The sequence below is a fragment of the Mixophyes fleayi genome, chromosome 5, assembly GCF_038048845.1.
Source record: "Mixophyes fleayi isolate aMixFle1 chromosome 5, aMixFle1.hap1, whole genome shotgun sequence".
NCBI classification, from domain to species: Eukaryota; Metazoa; Chordata; class Amphibia; order Anura; family Limnodynastidae; genus Mixophyes; species Mixophyes fleayi.
In genome coordinates, this window is record NC_134406.1 from 85,296,693 (window position 1) to 85,317,279 (window position 20,587).

At 38.4% G+C, this 20,587-nt stretch overlaps 1 protein-coding gene across 2 annotated transcripts in view; it reads right to left on the reverse strand.

Moving 5' to 3' along the window:
- The window catches only part of CNTNAP2 (contactin associated protein 2), a 1,405,747-nt gene that overhangs the window by 399,461 nt on the left and 985,699 nt on the right, over positions 1-20,587 (reverse strand). For both annotated transcript variants that reach the window (XM_075212518.1, XM_075212517.1), the window contains exon 12: positions 12,899-13,018. In XM_075212518.1, coding sequence (XP_075068619.1) covers positions 12,899-13,018 — 120 coding nt within the window. The remainder of the gene's footprint in view (positions 1-12,898; positions 13,019-20,587) is intronic.

Genomic DNA, 20,587 nt, shown 5'->3' on the forward strand with positions numbered 1-20,587 from the left:
TCGTATCAAAAATAAAGCAACATCATTTCTCCAAAACCTGAAGTTTTGAAGTTGAAGCTTTCAAAGAAATTTTAAATAGATTCAATAAAATTTTGAATTCCAATAATTAATCCTGTTGTTACACCTGCCCTGTAGCTGGTGGAAAGGTTACACCTGCTAACAAGCGCATATGCACAAAACTGCTGCTCTGCAATGTCCACATTTGAGAGAACATATCCCTTCCCCATTCCGCCTCGTCAGTCGCAAGGAGTCGTAAGTATCAAATACTTGCGAGCGTGCTTTTGACATGTGCAGAGCCAAATCACATATGATAGGCTACACAAACTGCCATACTACTCACTCTTTATCAGCCACAATGTATGTCAATGATACAACAATGTATTATTAGCTCTGAGAAGTAGTGGCCTCTCTGTTCCTCTCTTACATATTACATTCCCTGGTAGTAGTGTACATGAACAAAAGTGTTTGCCTACCTATGGTGGGAAAACAATATAACACCCATTGTATATTATCAGCTCATTTAAATAGTGCACAATTACACCTATCCATTGTATAAAGCGTGGCATTATATGATTGCCCATTCTCTTGTGGTTCCTAGGGGGCCATGATTTGGGATTTCAGTCATTGGCCTTGCTTGCTTCTGACTCAGATTATTTGCTGCCTGCCCTAAACTTTGGCATGGACTTTGGTTACTCTTTTGGATCCTGAATTTGAATTTATTTGGCCTGACTATTATTGGCCTCTTCATTTAACTGACCCATCATACAGATGGTGAATTTGGTACTTTAATTATCATTTCTAACTGACCTCTGCTCTGACTAGTATCTATGTTGATGACATTATTACTAACACAAATGTTATGTGTACTTGTTCTGCAGACATCTCCTTCCAGATAACATGGCCATTTAGTAAGTGTTTAAAGTGTTTATTTTTATATACTGTATATCCCTACATGATATATTCTTATATATTATATAATACATATATTATTTTGCTACTTCATACACAGAAACATTTTCAAAACAGTACTAATTATTTTGAATTTGTTTATTTGTTAATAACTGTCAACTTAATGTATTCAGCTCACTACTAGGTTGTCACATGACCTACGACCTACATTATACCTCACATGATGTCACAACACCAATGCCACCTCACAGAGCCCTGGTAAGTATAAATGTAACTGCCACAGCATCACCTGCTCAGTATGTGTAAATCACTAGCTGGATTAACTCACTTAATCTGAAAATGGTGCTTTGCTCCTGCAACTATAGCTGTAAATTCTTCCTATTTGGAAGCTTTGGATTACTGCTCCTCACCTGTGGAGTGCTAATGTGCGTTGTCGGTGCCTGGGTGCCTGGATGTAGTTTGAAGCCCTCTGGCAAAGGCAGCAGTGATCATATCTGTGATCCTGTGCAAAAAATAGGACCAGTGATTATCCTGATTGCAGCAGCCTTCTTGGTAGCGGCTCACATAAAGCGGAGACGCAATAACCAAGAAGGGGATGAAACCATTACTGATGTAGAAGCCCGACGACCGGCAATTCAGACAGTTTCAATTACTGTGGGTGAGTATTTAACAGTGTTATTTTGTAATACACTATAAAGAATATCGAAAATGTAATATTGAAATATAACAGTGATTTTTACAACTTTCTTAATGTGAATACCAGAAATAATAGACTCATTTGTCTATTTTGTTTCTTTCGCAGGTGATAGAGTTTTCTCCCTACCAGCCCCACCCTCATATTTCTCTCTCATATCTGACACCTTGAGACCAGCAGAGGGTCAGGACGTGAGGAATATGCCACGGAATGATGATGCTCCACCCTCGTATTACCCACCATCCTATGACAGCTTGGATAATATCAGGTAGGACAAAGCAAACGCCACTTTCAGGAGCGCAGCTACAAATTTCTGACCCCCTTAGCAAAATATTGAAAACAAGTTAACCCGTGCATGATACTCATGCATTCTAGTCAAATCAAGCTACTTAAGGTCTTAAAAAGGTTCTTGTCATGCATTTGGGCCTAGCCCAGGCCTCCTCAGGGGAAGAGCGTTACTTCCCGACGCAAGCGCAGTTTTTAACGTGTGTTCATGAGGTAAAATTACCTCACGAAAATGAGTTTGAGCCCTCAACTCGAAAATTTAGCCTTTACTACCCCTCCCACGGGGGGAAGGGGGGATGATGGAAGTTAACTGACTTCACTATTCTATTTTTTTTGTCAAATAATGTCAGTATACCAAATTTCAGGTCAATTGGATGAGCCCTTTCTGAGAAAATAGTTTTTTCCACACACACACACACACACACACTAACACACGCCGCTAGGCTTTTACTTTTATATATTAGATAATGCTAAGAATTTAGTAGGTCAGTGTATAACTCCGCCCAACAGGTGGCGCTGCAGCTTGTTTTTTTTTTCCCACACACAGACTAACACACGCCGCTAGGCTTATATATATTAGATACATCTATTTTAGTCTAAATGCACTGATATATGAAGATTTAAACTCAGGCAACGCTGGGTACTTCAGCTAGACCTCAATAAGATCAAGTGACCCTGCTGAAATATGATGAAGTGAGCTTCTTTATAGCCAATAAAATCTGACTTATGCATAAAACATGGTGTCAGTTGTTTTTATACACACACCTTTTGCTTCTCCAGGTGAAAACTAGATCTGTGAATAAAACATCCAATGGTAAAGTATAGATGAAAATTTGTAGTCATTTTGTGGGCTTAACTAATATTCACTAATCACTAGCCACTAGTGGCATCACTTTGTGACCTGTGCCTCAGTGATGTCACCATTTTCTAGTGATCTGTGCCTTAATGATGTCACCATTTTCTTGTGAACTGTTGGCCATGTTATCATCTACATTAACATGCTGTACAAAATACTTTATACCATTTCCACTGTGGTTTCTTTACACCATGGCTGTCATACTTTGCTATCAATATTTTTTATGATGTAAACATTTTTATATGAATTTCCTGTGACCCTTTAAAATAATGGTACAGAATAAAGTGGTTGTTGGTATACTATAATGGAAAAGGATTATCTGTCATTTATAAACTTTAACCCTAGTAACATTCTATGTGATTGCAATAAAAATCTATTCATTATGCTACAAATAAACCAAACACAAATTGCTTTTAAAGTTATTTTACATTCCTAATACCTAGGAGAATAAATTAAGTTTTCATAAATATTAAATATTGTCAGAGATATTTGGAGACTTGGGAAAACTTGTGTAATGTCAACGGGACATAATACCAATGATGTAATAATTTATATATATTTTTAGAGGATTTTTCTTGCTCACTCCAACACCTCTAGGCTAGGCCCACTTGCCATTTAGATGTGTAAGACTATTTCACTCCAGTTTAAAGCAAGAAAAGCAGTGTTGGCTAACCTGTGACACTCCAGGTGTTGTGAAACTACAAGTCCCAGCATGCTTTGCCAATATATAGCAGCTTATTGCTGGAAGGGTATGCTGGGACTTGTAGTTTCACAACACCTGGAGTGTCACAGGTTAGGCAACACTGTCTTAAAGAAAAAATGGAAATCTGCATTTCCAATCTGCTTGCAAGATGTTGCTGCCACTTAAGGGAGAAAAAAGATGGGTGTGACAGGATGGACCGCCTATGCCACCCTGTCTGTTATGTTACTGGTGACCAGTTGAGCTTGCCTTGCCACCATCCCCTTTTTTTCTCCTAAGTGCGCCCTCTAACCGCAGTAGAAAGGGCTTAAGCTGCTGCCACCACTGGACTCCTTAGTAGCATCCACAACCGCGTCCCTCTGGGTAACTGTCGCTGCTAGTGTACCCCATTGCTGGTGCACCTGGGCTGGTACCACTGACCTCTTGCCTTCAGATCAGGGATCCTGTGGATGGTTCCCCCCTGGCCTATCACACTGGCCAGAGCTGCGGGTAGCGGGCAAAGTGTTGGTACTGGAATGCTGAGTCCAAACCTCAGAACAACCAGACAATGGATTAGATTCTAATCTAATATCCAAATCATAGGAATTACTGCAGTGAAGAAGTTGTCAAAGCAGGATCTTGAAGCAAATGATTTTTATTTGCTCAAGTGTCCTAACAAGGACAGTTCATACACTAGTAGTGTAAGAAACTAGTGGTCTCCAGAAGTACAGATGGTATAATACATTACATGGTCAAACAGCTCTCCTTTTTATACAGATTCAAATCCTGGCAGGAGGTAAGCCAGCCGCCTGATCCGAGATGGCTCCACAAAGACTGAGATATTTAATTAAAAGCTTGACATCAGGATGTGAGATGTTCTTTAAACTTGGATTTTAAATGCAATTTATAATTAACAAAATTTACACTAATCTGTGATATCCTAAATCTTATTGATCAGAGGTTTCCTGTCACTTTATCCAGGCAGGATACAGTTAATGACTCTGTGCTGTGTATTCAAGTGTTGGTCACAGACATTTGATAAAGATCTAATTAGCCTAATTGGGATTTCCTATAAGACGGTTGAATGAAAAAACTAATTTCCTCCCTTCGTCTCAGAAATAAATACATTTCCTACATTTCCTAAAAAAATCAGCAACTTAATATCAAAAATAAGTACATTTGCAATGATATAAATTAGCGCACTGAGCTAATATTTTAAATATATTTATACAATATGTTTATTATAAGTAATCCAGTCACAAGGGGGACCCATTAAATTTTCATATAATCCAACATATAGTGCTTCCACACATGATGTGACCAAATTTTTTTAGTAATGCTTATTTCTCTGTGCTAAAATCATTTACTAGCACTCTTATAAAGACCTTATAACAATGGGCAACACTCAATGAAACCTTTATGAAACCTCTGTGCTTATAGATGGAGATTTAAGTCTAGTACCATATTCTCAGATCTTATGTGAAAAAATATTAATACTAAATAAAAATTTTGGAGCATCTAGACATATAACTCAATAGCCAGAAGCCAGATGTTCATTATTTGTGTCCCAGCGGTAAAAAAAAGTCTGCAAATAAATGTTCAGTAGCTATGATCAGCAATATACACTCTATGGACAAAAGTATTTGGCCACACTTATTAATTATGGATGCTCAGGCTTTTGAAAACCGAGCCCCCCCCCCTGAACTTCACCAATCCGAGTACTGAGCTGAGCCGGCTTGGGACCTTCACGCGTCACCGGAACTGAAATCGTATCAAAACGTCATTAGTGCGGCGCTGTAGGATCTTGCGAGCTTTGGATTCCATAAGTAACCTCCCTCCACTGAGATCCAGCGCCATTTCTCAGACAGACACAGGAGGGGTAGAAGCGTTTTTGGATGTCTCCAGTGCCCTTGCTCAGCATCATTGCTCACACAGAAACAGGAGGGGTGGCAGTGTTCTTATTAGTCTCCACTCCAGTGACATTGGTTTTTGCCATTGCTAACATAAAAACAGGGGTAGCAGACAGTGTTCTTGTCACTCTCCAGTCACCAGTGACATTGCTGAGTGCCACTGCTCACACAGAAACAGAAGGGGTGGCAATATTCTTGGCATTCTCCAGTCTCATTGCTGAGTGCAATGGCTAACAAAGAACAGGGGTAGCAGACAGTGTTCTTGTCAGTCTCCAGTCTTTCCAGACACATTGCTGAGTTCCATTTCTCACACAGAAACAGGGATGACAGCGTTCTTGTTAGTCTCCAGTGCTATTGCTGTGTGCCATTGCTCATACAGAAATAGAATGGGTAACAGTGTTCTTGTCACTCTCCAGTCACATTGTTGAGTGCCATTGCTCACACAGAAACAGGAGGTGTGGCAGTTTTCTTGTCAGTCTCCAGTGTCATTGCTCTGTGCCATTGCTCATACAGAAACAGAAGGGGTGGCAATATTCTTGGCATTCTCCAGTCTCATTGCTGAGTGCAATTGCTAACAAAGAACAGGGGTAGCAGACAGTGTTCTTGTCAGTCTCCAGTCTTTCCAGACACATTGCTGAGTTCCATTTCTCACACAGAAACAGGGGTGACAGCGTTCTTGTTAGTCTCCAGTGCTATTGCTGTGTGCCATTGCTCATACAGAAATAGAATGGGTAACAGTGTTCTTGTCACTCTCCAGTCTCCAGTGCCATTGCTCATACAGACACAGAATAGCTAGTAGTGTTCTTATCACTCTCCAGTCTTCAGTGCCATTGCTCACACAGAAACAGAATGGGTAGCAGTGTCTCTTGTAACTCTACAGTCTCAGTGCCTTTGCTCAGTACCATTGCTCATACAGAAACTGAAGGGGTAGCAGTGTTATTGTCAGTCTCCAGTGCCATAGCTCAGCGCCATCAATATGGCAATCAGCTGCTGGCACCAGTCATGATGATACTAGTCCTTCTACGTCATCTACTAAAGCCTATGCTCAAGGGCATAGTGGGTTAAAGGGAAACTGAAACCCAAATAACAAGCTTTTACATTGGTAAAGCAAAAAAACCACTGTAATAAAGGGAAAGCTTACAGTAGAAAAACATAAAATTGCCAACATGCCATTCTACCCAAACTATTAACAAACATACCATACATCATCCTCACACAATATTAATTTATCCCTGCGGAATCCACCATTACAGAAGTCTCCGTACTTTTATGTAATTGCCAGTAATAGCCTTTTTACGGCAGAGCTGTCATGAATTTTGGGCGATTTCTTTTAGACCAGACTAGGGGGTAAATGTATGATGCTCCGATTTTTTCAACTCGCTGGAAATCGGACTGGGTGTCTTGGGATAGCTAAGTTTTTTCCTAGCAGCAGTTGCTAGAGAAACTGAAGGATAAGATGTCATCATGTCATGTACAACTTGTGCTGTCAGCTTGCTGACCAGGACCTCATTGCATGTGTTGAGGTCTGGGTCAGTTAGAAAGAAAGCGAAGACACAGCTCTTAAACCTAGGATCAAGCACAGTTGCCAAAATGCAGTGATCTAATTTCAAAATGTTGATCACTCTTGGATCCTGGTGAAGCAAGTAAAGTGCTTGATCTATAACTCAGACATAGTTAGCGGAATTGCTTTGTTTCATCTCCTCCTTCAATATCTCTTGCTGCTTTTCCAAAAGTCTAATTAGGGGAATCACTTGACTCAAATGTCTGAACTCACTTCACAGGTGAATACTTCGAGAGGTTTCAGCACCTTGCACAACATGGAAAGTATTCTCCACTGCGCTGGGCTAAAGTACATTCACAATCAAACTTTATTCTCCTTGCAGCTATTGCTATCTCCTACATGCTGTTTCAGAATGCCGAAAAAAAATTCGGGACACAGATAGCATCTCCTGTACGTCTCTGTCATTTTTTAAAAGTTCTGTACCACCAAGTTGATTGTGTGAGCAAAACAGGGATTGTGATGGAATTCTGCCTGCTGTAATGCTCTAACAATATTAGTTACGTTATCAGAAATCACATATCCTCAGGAAAGTCAAAGCAGAATAAGCCATGTTGCAATCATATCAAACAGGTTGTCAACGGTATGCCTCTTAGAGGCATAGTCAATTGTCGGCGGAAACGCCGAAAATCCCGCGGCCCGCGCACTATTACCGTTATTACGGTAATAGTGCGTGGAAAAACCATTAATACCATTAATACAGTAATTTTCTCGCTGGATTTCAGTTCGCAGCTCCCTGAGCCGCGAGCTGAAATCTAGCTAACTATTACCGTATTAACGGTAATAGTTTCTCCGCGGAGTGGAAAACAAACAATTGAATATGCCCCTTAGAGTAGCCTGCCTCTGAAAAATCTGGCGTTGTTTGTTAGATGCTGTTGCAGTTCCTGCTGCTGAAGGCGATTAACCAACTTAGTGGGCTGTCACAGTCATATAATCTTAATTTTCCCAGTTCCGCTGGGAACAGGTGAGGAATTGCTTGTCTAGTAATATGGTGCAGAGATCAAATTTGGTAACAGTGACACAGGACCTCATTTAACTGTCTAAAACAGTGATCAGGGAACAGGGGTAAATTACCTCAAATGGGGTAAAAATTTAATTCCTGGGGGTAAAATTCCTGCCGATTCACATGTATTGCATTTGAAAACAAATCAGATCTGTCATATTTTTGGATGTCAACAGCTGCAAAGGCATTCAAAAGTGCACATGAGGAGGCAGTCAAAAAGTTGCTGCCTTTTGCAACAACCTACCTTTGCGAACAAGGATTTTCCACTGTAATGAATATAAAAACAAAGCAAAGAAATCGATTGGACGCTGAAGACTGTCCAAATTGATCTGACATCAAAATGCCCCGATATTGATGCTCTTGTAACAAAAATGAAGCAACATCATTTCTCCAAAACCTGAAGTTTTGAAGTTGAAGCTTTCAAAGAAATTTTGAATAGATTCAATAACATTTTGAATTCCAATAATTAATAATATACGATTTCATTCCTTTCATATCAAGGGGGTAACGTCAGTGTATCTAAATATATTTGGGGGTATAAGGTAAAAAAGTTTCCTGACCCCTGCTGTAGTATATAATATAGACCCCCAACTGTGAACTCCAGTTTATAATATAGAACCCTACTGTGATGTCCAGTATATAATATTGAACCCTACTGTGATGTCCAGTATATAATATAGAACGCAGTCTATATTGCCTATACATAAGTAATGTTTTGCTAGTGCAACACTGCAAATGATATTTTAATAGAACGCGTTAACACTTATCATATCGTAAACCTGCAGTAGAACATAGTGAAATAGAGGCTAATGCCTGAAAATTAGAAAATCACTAAAGTATCCCAAAAATAATGTTTTTCTTTATATTAATAAATTGTAAATTAAAGAGATTATAGTAAACAAAATATATATATATATATATATATATATATATATATATATTTATATGATGCCCACTGCCAAGGTATCAATTATATATTGAGAGTACAGTAAATGTTATTGTGTAAATGCAGCAGAAAATTTATATAAGGTACATATATATTATTTTAGTGTTACTATACCCATATTGAACATTTTACTGAAATGTAAGTTTTCCACGGACACCCATTCAAATGTCATGGCCTGTGCTTTTATGGGCGATTAGTTCCTTTTCATATCACAGTTCATAGCACTTTGCTTTGCAATAATATTGTAGGTCTTTTGGGGACTGCTAAAAATCAGAAGCAGCAAAGTGAACTGGTTTAAAGGTATCCAATTTTATTACTGGAAAACAAATATGGCTAAGCAAACAGACGAGTCATAAAGCCATAGATCACATACACTGGAAAGTTTTGTTATTTCAATCCGGTATTGGTAGTTTCTCAAATTAACTGTAATTTGTCTTTCAGGAAATTTGCTATTTCTACTTTTAATTCTTATCCATTTTATCATTGAAAATCTATAATGTTGATTAAAACCACTATGTACTCCATTTCCCAAGACAACTGAGGGATTAGGGGAGAGAGAGGTCTATATGGAGGCACAAAGAATCTACTGTCAACAAGTGTCAGTGTAAAAGTGTCAATAAAACCCAACAAAGCTCCATTGGACCATGCTAGAATGGACCAGTTTGATGACCAGTATACAATAAAAGCCTCTTGTTTGGTCAGAATATACTAAAGAGTTTCAGTACAATGCCCAGTATATAATGCAGGGCTACATTTGATGCCCAATTTACAATGCAGACCACATCTGGCATACATTGCTGTGCCCCTCTGCCAATTATATGTCAAATATATAATTTAGAGCACCATTTGATATTCAGTATACCACAGTTTTTGTGTGCACTCTTAATAAATTGAACCCTGTGTCCATTGTGCCACCCTAGGGCTAGCCAGCATCCACAGTGATAATCTAATTATTCTCAAAAAGCTCTTGAGTTTTTCGCTGTTCTTTTACAATTTGTGAGAGGCACCCTCAGCATCTGTCAGACCACGCCTGGGACGCGCTGACCCTCTTAAGACAACTCAAGTTGGAGAAAACTGAGGTGAGAGTGAGAATGGAGAGCAGTGGAATGGAGATAGTCTGGGTGTGCAGAGTGGCATAATATAGAGATCTGGGGAATGGGGAGGCGTACTCAGGGTTGGAGCAGTTTGGGGAGATGTAGGTCTAGTAAATGTAAATTCCATTAGTTTAATGTTTGGTCTGGTTGCATGTAGGAAGCACTAATTAATAAACATGGATACTATTGCTTTAAAGTGTTAGGAACTCCTTCAGTCAGCACGACAAAACCCGGAGTCTGCTCTGAAGTTTGGTATTCGCTGGAGCCCCTAGTGGTGGGGACAGACTTGGCTGCAGATGAACGGAGGGTCGTGTAATGTGCACTGACTGGGGAGAACCCTGGGGTAGCAAAGTAGTACACAGCAGTGTGAGATCCAAGCAAGAGGTCAAGGGCCGGCAGCAGGCAGCGATACCAGAAAACGAATCGAGGTCAGGGGTCACAGGCAATACAACGAGGTCCAAAAACAAGCCAGGGGTCATACACGGGAAATCCAAACTAGAATACAGCACAGGAGCAGGGAAACAGGAACAGGAGCATAGCTACACAGGAAGCTATAACTGGCAGTGAGGCCCTGTCCTCACTGCCTTAAATAGTGAGGAACACCAATAGCAGCAGAGTGCCAGCAAGACTCCTCCCAACTCAAATCACACCTATGTAAGCCCATTGTGCCCTGTATAAGACCATAAGAATGCACAATACAACTGCAGCAATACCGGAGTAGTCATAACCATTACATAGAGATGCATAATAGTTATTTACCTTTGTGTGCATGTGCCCGGCTACAGGAGTGCTGGCCGGGCGCTGTAACAGGGAGGACAGAGCATCCCGGTTGTTGCCCAGGCAACCGGGATGCAGAGGGCGAAAGTGACGTCCCTGTCGTCATGGAGATGGCCAGGACGTCTGGAGAAACCGGAAGTGAGCCGTGGCTCCCGTCGGGGAGCCACGCTCAAAACATAAAGTCGAAGTTGGTCGGGGGAGGGAGGCCTAGAGTGTTCAATCATTGCTAGACTTTCCATATTTCATGTACCTATACATTCTTCCAAACAGTCTTACAACAATCCAGAATCCAGACAAGTACCAACTGAGGTTAGACATGAGCAGCAGAGGCAATGAACCTTCAAGAATAGGTAGTAGAGAGCAGGACAGCCTACAAACTGGTGGGGCAGTCCTGATATTGGATGACTGTCCTGCTCTGTCAGGACTTTGTCGCCACTACAGGGACACTTCAGATGTATGTCCTGCTTCACACGGCCCTGCTCATAATTATGGGTGTGGACACCATTCTTATTGAATGCCAGGATTATAGTCTCTAAGAAAATTCCCCCACTGATCTTTAGTTTGGTCTCTGTTTATAAGACTACTTACAAATTTGAGAATATACAAAAATTGTCCAAAGTCTTAAGAAAGTTTTATAATGCATCAAACATAGAGAGAAAAATATTTCCATGACGCCCTGCCTGTTAATGAAGTAATGAGTTTAACCAAGTTTCTAAAGGTTTTTTAAATATGGGATCTCTCCACTGTCTGCCTGCAATAAAACAGGATGCAGCACAGGTGGATTAAAAGTTTTAATCCAAAACTACCACTACTTAGTAAAGAAAAATAACTCAAGTTTAAAACAACCAATACAATCACTGCTGATTCAAGACCTCTCCTACTGAGGCTTAGAGGAGCAACAATAGAAAAAAGTTCAAATCTGTTGGCTGACACAGAGATTCTAATGAAAAAGTGTTTAAAACTGCTGTTTCAGGTTTTATTAAATCCAGATTCTGCAAATACTACAGAAAGCCTCTGGTGCCATCTTACTGTGTGTACCTCATCTAACTGATCATACATGAGTGTCTACTGCAGAAGAGGTAGATGTCCTGCTGTGGTGGTGCCTTCAGTTATACAACATACAGCATAAGGCGATCTGGAGTCTCAAGGCTCCCTACATACAGAAGAACAATTCACAATATTCCCATTGGGAATTTCTGCTCCAGTGTACTTTTCTCATTGTTCCTTCTATATAGAATGTGATGACTGTACTTGTTTTATATTCAAGACTAAAGTATTTCTTTCTGCAACTTTCTATTTTAGAACTCAATTCATGATGACCTTTACTTGTTCTAAAAAAAACTGTTCACAACTTCAGATCAAATATATCAAGGACAAAATATCCTAAATTATTCCCAGTCACAGTCATTGGAGCACTTCCTCTATGCATGGCTAATGACTTAATTTCCTTCTTCTAAATCTGCTGTGAACATCTTACTGGCACACGATGACCTACGTGGTGCCAGAAATTTGCCAAGCTAAAATGCTTTGTATTAGAGTTATGTGTTCAAGATTATGGCTCCAGATGCTTTACTGCACTGCTTATAGAAACATAAAATGCAGAATATACAGACAGAAGTAAACAATTAAATTGCTTTTTTGTTTTTGCAAAGAGTCACCGTGCCGTTTTAAGTTTTCCACTTCAGACACAAATAAGTTGACAGTCAAGTTTGTCATATGGTTAATATATATGTCTATTTAAGAAGTATCAAATGTGTTTTTTAAATATTAGTATACATAGGAAGGTGTGCGGATGAGCACTTCTGCAAAGAGAACCTGAGCATTTAATAAAATATACCTGTTGCTTCGCAACATTTTCTTCACTGAGCCAATATTCATAATAATGCAGTCTATTATTATAATTGTTTATTTATATAGTGCCAATCATATTATGCAGCGCTGTACAGAGAATATGTTATCGTTGACATTAGTCCCTGCCCAATGGAGCTTATATTCTAATTTCCTTACAACATAAACAATAGGGTAATTTTTTTTGCCAGAAGCCAATTAGCCTACAAATATATTTTTCGACTGGCAGGAAAACCACGCAAACACAAGGATGACTTACAAACGCCAATTCACTAAGAACTAGTGACATCACAGTGACTCAAAATGCCATTACTTCCTAGTAAGAAAAATGTCTGTTACCTGTCATGTTGCAGTAAACTTTCATTGGCCCTTGTGGACCACTGCCATCTGGATCAATCCAATACCAGCCTGATGTATTCCCCAAGTGTCTGTAGACTTCACAGGACAGTTCATACATTGCTGAAACAAAGACAGCGAGTCTTGTTAAAAGGTTCATTTTAAATATTTAATTTAAGCAATACAATTGTGGTATTCATACAATCAATATAATATACACAATAAAATTATAAGGAAGAAACAAATAGACTCAAACTTACATTCAGAAAAGATCCTACATTTATGAAATTTAAATTCCAAATATAACCTATTTAGTTGAACCAATAGACTCATGCCTAATCGTACCCTTGTATATGTATAAATGTAAATAGATTCAAATACAGATTTAGGAAAGTCACATATTTTTATTACATACCATTGCAAATAATGAACCATGAAAGAATGACAGTTATGTTATCAAGGTGATTGTAAAAAAAAGTATCACAAGAAAACAAAAAAAAATAAACACCTTTTATTTATAACATTGCATGTGTTTTTCTGTATATGTTTATATCTTATTAAATGAACAAAAAATAATTATGTTTTGCACTGGATGTATATTGATCTTACATGGCATACCAATGACATCAGTGGATTTCAATCTTTTTTATGTCTTTGTTTTGTACTTTTTAGCTATTTCATTCAGAATAACAGTGAGAGAGATATTGACATGGGCTTAATGAAAGGTAAAAACATACAGTAAAAAAACCAAAACCGCTATGAGGCATTAGTGTTTACCTACTGTGTGTTAGCCTGCTATGGAAGGTGAGGGGGCGCTATAAGCGCATTAGCTTAGGCAGCCGGAAATCTTAATCAGGTCCTGGCTTTTCCAACAGTTATGAACTTCTTATGTTTGCCGGGAAACTATCCTTATTCTATTTGTAACTGATAAACCATTTGGTCCTTGGTAAGTAAAGTTAATTAGACAATACTTTGTATTGACTTCAGATATATTTATAAATACCAAATAGGTCATCTCTAAGGTGCCCTTTTTCCAAAGTAAATAAACCTAGTTTTTCTTACCTTGATCTATATTTTAACCATTCCATTCTTGCTGTTAATGAGATTGCATGTCTCTGAACCCATGTATATTGCAGCCCAGTTTGTCATTTTGTCCCAATTTTTCTGTAGCAAATAACTTTTCTGCTTTGGTAATAACCCTAGATAGCATAGCGTCATCAGCCCTCTAAACTAATATGGCACTCAAAACTAATCACATTTGTTAGTCATGACTGGTCCCTCATGAATACATTTCATCCCTTCAAATAACTGACCAGTGACTGAATTCAGGCGCGCAGGCATAATCACTGTGAGGAGCACTGCTGCAACAATGCATTGGGGAGAAGGATACCAGGGCTAAATTTATCAAGCTGCGGGTTTGAAAAAGTGAAGATGTTGCCTATAGCAACCAATCAGATTGTAGTTATCATTTATTTAGTACATTCTACAAAATGAGAATAACTAGAATCTGATTGTTTGCTATAGGCAACATCTCCACTTTTTTAAACCCGCAGTTTGATAAATTTTCCACCAGAGGTAGTGCTGGTAAAGACAGGTATATCCAGTGCTTTTTTTGTAAAAAAAAAAGGTGCCGGAACTCACGTCTTATTAATCTTTTATGAAAAAAAATAAAAAATTATATATATATATATATATATATATATATATATATATACACACATAAATTTACTCCCTTCCTTGCCCCTCACACACTTGACAATTGTAAAATAAAAATAATAACTCCTACCTCCTCCTGGTTGGCTGGCAAGGCTGCAGTCCAGATGACTGATGGAGTAAACGCAGGATATCTAGAGGGGAGGCCCCATATGTTAATTTAATAAAACAAACATAACAACTGGACATCACTCACCTGTTACACACTGACATGTCCCCTGCTGCGGCTGCCTACCAACTTTTCTCACATATGGCCGCTAGCTATTCTCACCCCTATTCTGCAACCTGTTTTTTTTGTGGCCCTCTCTTTCAACCTCCCTCCTTTTTCTGTAGCCCTCTTTCTGCTCCCTTTCTTTATTCTGTAGCCCTCTTTCTGCTCCCCCTTTATTCTGTAGCCCTCTTTCTGCTCCCCCTTTATTCTGTAGCCCTCTTTCTGCTCCCCCTTTATTCTGTAGCCTTCTTTCTGCTCCCCCTCTATTCTGTAGCCTTCTTTCTGCTCCCCCTTTATTCTGTGGCCTTCTTTCTGCTCCCCCTCTATTCTGTAGCCTTCTTTCTGCTCCCCCTTTATTCTGTAGCCTTCTTTCTGCTCCCCCTCTATTCTGTAGCCTTCTTTCTGCTCCCCCTTAATTCTGTAGCCTTCTTTCTGCTCCCCCCCTATTCTGTAGCCTTCTTTCTGCTCCCCTTTTATTCTGTAGCCCTCTTTCTGCTCCCCCTTTATTCTGTAGCCCTCTTTCTGCTCCCCCTTTATTCTGTAGCCCTCTTTCTGTTCCCCCTTTATTCTGTAGCCTTCTTTCTGCTCCCCCTCTATTCTGTAGCCTTCTTTCTGCTCTCCCTCTATTCTGTAGCCTTCTTTCTGCTCCCCCTCTATTCTGTAGCCTTCTTTCTGCTTGCCCTTTGTTTTTCTGTAGCCCTCTTCTACTTTCGCCCCTTCCCCCTTTCTGTAGTCAGTATTACTTACCTTCTTTTCACTCTCCTTAGTTCGATCGCTGCTCCTCCCGCTGCCCTGCTTCCGGCCGACGGAAGCAGGACACACACACACACACACACACACAGATGCGGTGCTGCACTGTAGCAGCACCGCAGAGAAAAAAAAAAAGTAAGAAAAAAGTTTAAAAAAAAAGGTGCCGGAACGCCGTTCCCAGCGTTCAAAGGGAAAAAAAGCACTGGGTATATCATGCTTCAAATCATGGAAAAAAAATATTGACGTATAGCATTCCCAGCAACAGAGAATTGGATAAGACAATTCTGAAAAGAGAAACAATGTCATAAAGGCAGCACAAGAAAGCATCAGCATTCCCAGAGTCACGGTAAACACTTTTGTTTAGCCAATAAAGGTATCACTCCTATAATACGTTTGTCTTTTTTGACACAAAAGTATTTAACATCACATAGATTTTTCTGGCTAACACAGTACTGCAATAATAATAAAAAAATGTTTTTTGCTACACATTCAGATGAGGCATAAATGTTGTCTGGAACTGAGGTATGGTGCTGAGAGCAAAGAGTAATATTGGGCCTGATTCATTAAGGATCTTAACTTAAGAAACTTCTTATTTCAGTCTCCTGGACAAAACCATGTTACAATGCAAGGAGTGCAAATTAGTATTCTGTTTTGCACATAAGTCAAACACTGACTGTTTTTTCATGTAGCACACAAATATCAACTTTAAATTTCAGTGTACAAATAAGCTATCAAGTATTTGTGTGCTACATGAAAAAACAGTCAGTATTTAACTTATGTACAAAACAGAATACTAATTTGCACCCCTTGCATTGTAACATGGTTTTGTCCAGGAGACTGAAATAAGAAGTTTCTTAAGTTAAGATCCTTTTTTACTGTTTTTTCATGTAGCACACAAATACTTGATAGCTTATTTGTACACTGAAATTTAAAGTTGATATTTGTGTGCTACATGAAAAAACAGTCAGTGTTTGACTTATGTGCAAAACAGAATACTAATTTGCACTCCTTGCATTGTAACATGGTTTTGTCCAGGAGACTGAAATAAGAAGTTTCTTAAGTTAAGATCCTTAATGAATCAGGCCCAATATTACTCTTTGCTCTCAGCACCATACCTCAGTTCCAGACAACATTTATGCCTCATCTAAATGTGTAGCAAAAAACATTTTTTTATTATTATTGCAGTACTGTGTTAGCCAGAAAAATCTATGTGATGTTAAATACTTTCGTGTCAAAAAAGACAAACGTATTATAGGAGTGATACCTTTATTGTGACCATTTCAAATTGTGATGGCCACGTGGCTCCACATGAGAACACAATGGATGACTCAGTTTAGACTGCTTTGCCTATTAACACTGACCGGTGATGAATTATGATTTTGTACTAAGCATATAAACTAAAAGACAGATTGTAACGTCAAAGAATATAGGATCATGCATTATAATTTCCCTTGGCATATAAGGTTTAGGTGTGAGGAGTGCTAAGTTATACTTAAAGTCATGATAATTTGTGGCAATATTATTACTTTAAAAGCTCTCCTGACTAAAACGCATATACAATCGTTTTAGCACATATAGGTTCTTGTATCTTATAGCTGGCTTTACATTGTGTCATCCATTTACTTACTGGATGACACAGTACTTAGTCCTCTCACAGAAAAATCAGGTCTGGTCAAATTGCCCATAAATATTTTGCCTTATTCAATTTAATTTTAGTACAATTTGGATTAATTTGGCAGAACAAAATGACGGAAGCAGCTCAAATCAGGTTTGGGTGTCTATTTGTTACTTTCAGATGTGAAAGTGAATCATTGTGCAGCTGAAGAGACAAATCATTGCATCTGCACACTTATCTGTTACACACCTATTAGTGTAATGTACACTAAAAATGCCAATCTCTTCATTTTCCTCATTATCAGATTTATTAGTGCAAAATATTTTAATCCATTTATATATACTTATTAGCATTTGTGTTTTTATTTGAGTTTCAAGTCTTTTTTTCCTCTTGTAGCTCATCTGAAGCTCACAGGTACAGATGGCGAGTCTGCCAGGAGACTTTCTTTGCTAATATACAGCAATGCTGGCACCGGGACCTTGGAGATAAAGAAGATTATGAAGTGTCAGAAAAAACGAAAATATCCACCTCCACCACTGTGATGCTGATTCTGTTTTCTAAATGAAACACTTCTATTGTGTCTATTAGTGGGGAGTGATTGTCATTTCAAGTCCCAAAAATACTGTTAAAGTGTTTTTTTTTATTTGTCTATAACTTTGCATGAAAATAGAGAGTGGACAATTAATGTTTGGCTCATAAAACAACAATTCCCAATGTCAAACTTCAACAAACTACTTTAGCTTGCTCATCCTTAATTGTGTGACTACTAAAACATTCATTTCAATTACTTGTGTACTGTATCTAATTACTGTACAAACTGATGAACTAAAAACAACACTTATTTCCCAAGAGCTCTCTATGTCTGTCTGGAGAAAAGCACAGAGCATGTGAATAGAGTTTCTCATACTTTGTAATTTTCTTTCTTTCTAATATCCAAATTCCAGCACTATATTAACCATCAACACCTGTATCCGCCTAGTCACAGATAAATTACAAGTCATGAAATATTGCGCGTATGTGAAAAAAAACAGTTTACCAAAAATCCAGTCTATCAACACACCTAGGGGTATATTTACTAAATGAAAGGTTTGAAAAAGTGCAGGTGTTGCCTATAGCAACCAATTAGATTCTAGTTAACATTTATTTAGTGCATTCTACAGAGTGACAGCTAGAATCTGATTGGTTGCTATAGGCAACATCTCCACTTTTTCAAACCCGCAGTTTAGTAAATCTAGCCCCAAGATTATTAGGTTTAAGGGTCTGGACCTCACGTTCTAAGGGGTCTTTAACTTTCTAGAATTTAAAGGACATGGAGCTCTAGTAATGAAAGGACGGAGAGCCCTATTGAAGGCAAAAAGGTAAGTCTTTACTGGCAATACATCACCATATTGCCCTACACATCTAAGATGTTATTGCTAGCAAGCTTATTCAACAAGTAACGTGGCAGTACTGGTATAGCTGCAATGTCTGTTTTATTAACGCCATCTCAAGATCATATTAACAGAACAAGAACATTAAAAAGTGCTTTGTTTTTTATTAAAATAAAGCATTTTTAAGTGAATTCATGTTTAAAATATTAAAATAATGTTTTGAATTTTTAAAATAAATCAAATAGTGTTTTTATACTTTAAAAGTGTTTCTTTATTACTTAGTGGCACTGAGAGCCCAAATCCAGACTTTCAGTTTCATAATGCATGTGTGGAGACTGGACGCAATTGTGCACATGCATGCTCAGGGTTCAGGCCACCTTAGGCTAATACGCTTGCAGTGCCCCCTCAACTTCCACACCAAGCTAAAACAAGGTAGGTAAAAACAAATTCGCCCTTATTTTAAAATCCGACTTCCTTCAGCCCCCCCCCCACCAATGCTTATTCTCCCATGTTTTCGAAACATAGCTACACTTGGCTTTTTAAATTGGTCCTGGCAAGCTTTGTAACTAATTTTGATTTCAATAAAATCAGAACTGTGGGCCTGATTCATTAAGGATCTTAACTTAAGAAACTTTTTATTTCAGTCTCCTGGACAAAACCATGTTACAATACAAGGGGTGCAAATTAGTATTCTGTTTTGTACATAAGTTAAATACTGACTGTTTTTTCATGTAGCACACAAATATCAACTTTAAATTTCAGTGTACAAATAAGCTATCAAGTATTTGTGTGCTACATGAAAAAACAGTCAGTATGTAACTTATATGCAAAACAGAATACTAGTTTGCACCCCTTGCATTGTAACATGGTTTTGTCCAGGAGACTGAAATAAGAAGTTTCTGAAGTTAAGATCCGTAATGAATCAAGCCCTGTGTCACAGTATGGAGGCATGGGTGAGCGCTACTGAGGGTAAAGATGTGAAGGGGAGGTGCTGTCATGCCTGCACCTCTATGTCCTTGTCTCTCACACTCGCTTATCTGCAAGCCCCTGCCCAAGGATGACTTTTTGGGTTTAGCCTTTACCATGGGATTCAAGTTTTGATCAAGTTAAAGCCTCACTACAAAAGTCTTTCATGTTTTCTTTCTACTTTGGAGAACAACTTTTCTTTTATATTTTAAAACACTTTTCAGTTTATAACTCTCCCTGTCACAATTTTGCACCCTCAACATTTTTGCGCCCCACAAAAGCCTTGTCCATGATGGTGACACTAATAATACATAGGTACCTAAGCATTCCTATCAAAGGAGTGTTGATTTGATGTTTCCATAAAAGGTTAGGGAAAAGGGTGAATATATTTTTGGATTTACCTTGTGGATGCTGCTGTTGAGTTTGAAGTACAGGCCGAAAAACTTGATACATTAATGGGATATATTATATGGAATGTAATTGTTCTAAATATTGCCTACCTTTATGTTATCTTGCCATAAATTAGATGGGAAATTAATTAAGTCTTGTACTATTTCTTGAAGCACACAAAGATGAAGAATTAACTAATCTGGATATTTTCTGCTAAAATTGTGCTTGTGTAATGACCTCCCAAGCACTGCGATTGTTTAGTTAATTAGAAATTTCAGAACTGAAATAGTCAGCTTCCATCAAGTTACTGTGTTAGTCAGAAATATCCAAAGTTCTGCAATACACGTATCTGATATCAATCAGTTCATATATCCCACAAGAAGTCTCTTTGTTTACTTACAAATTTGTATCTAAATATAGCATGCAATATGTATGTAAACTTGATTTTATAAAAATGTCGTACAATAATTTGATATTTAGCATATTTGCTTGCAAAAAGTCTTTCAGGAATAACAGAGAATATAATACAGACATTTTACTTCCTTGGTATACGTACTGGCATTTCTAGAAAACCATTGTACCAACTCCTGCTGCTAACTAATGAACTTTTAAAGCATTTCAATTATCATGTATGCCCTGCAGGAAGATATTGGAGTTTAAAGCATACAGACAATATG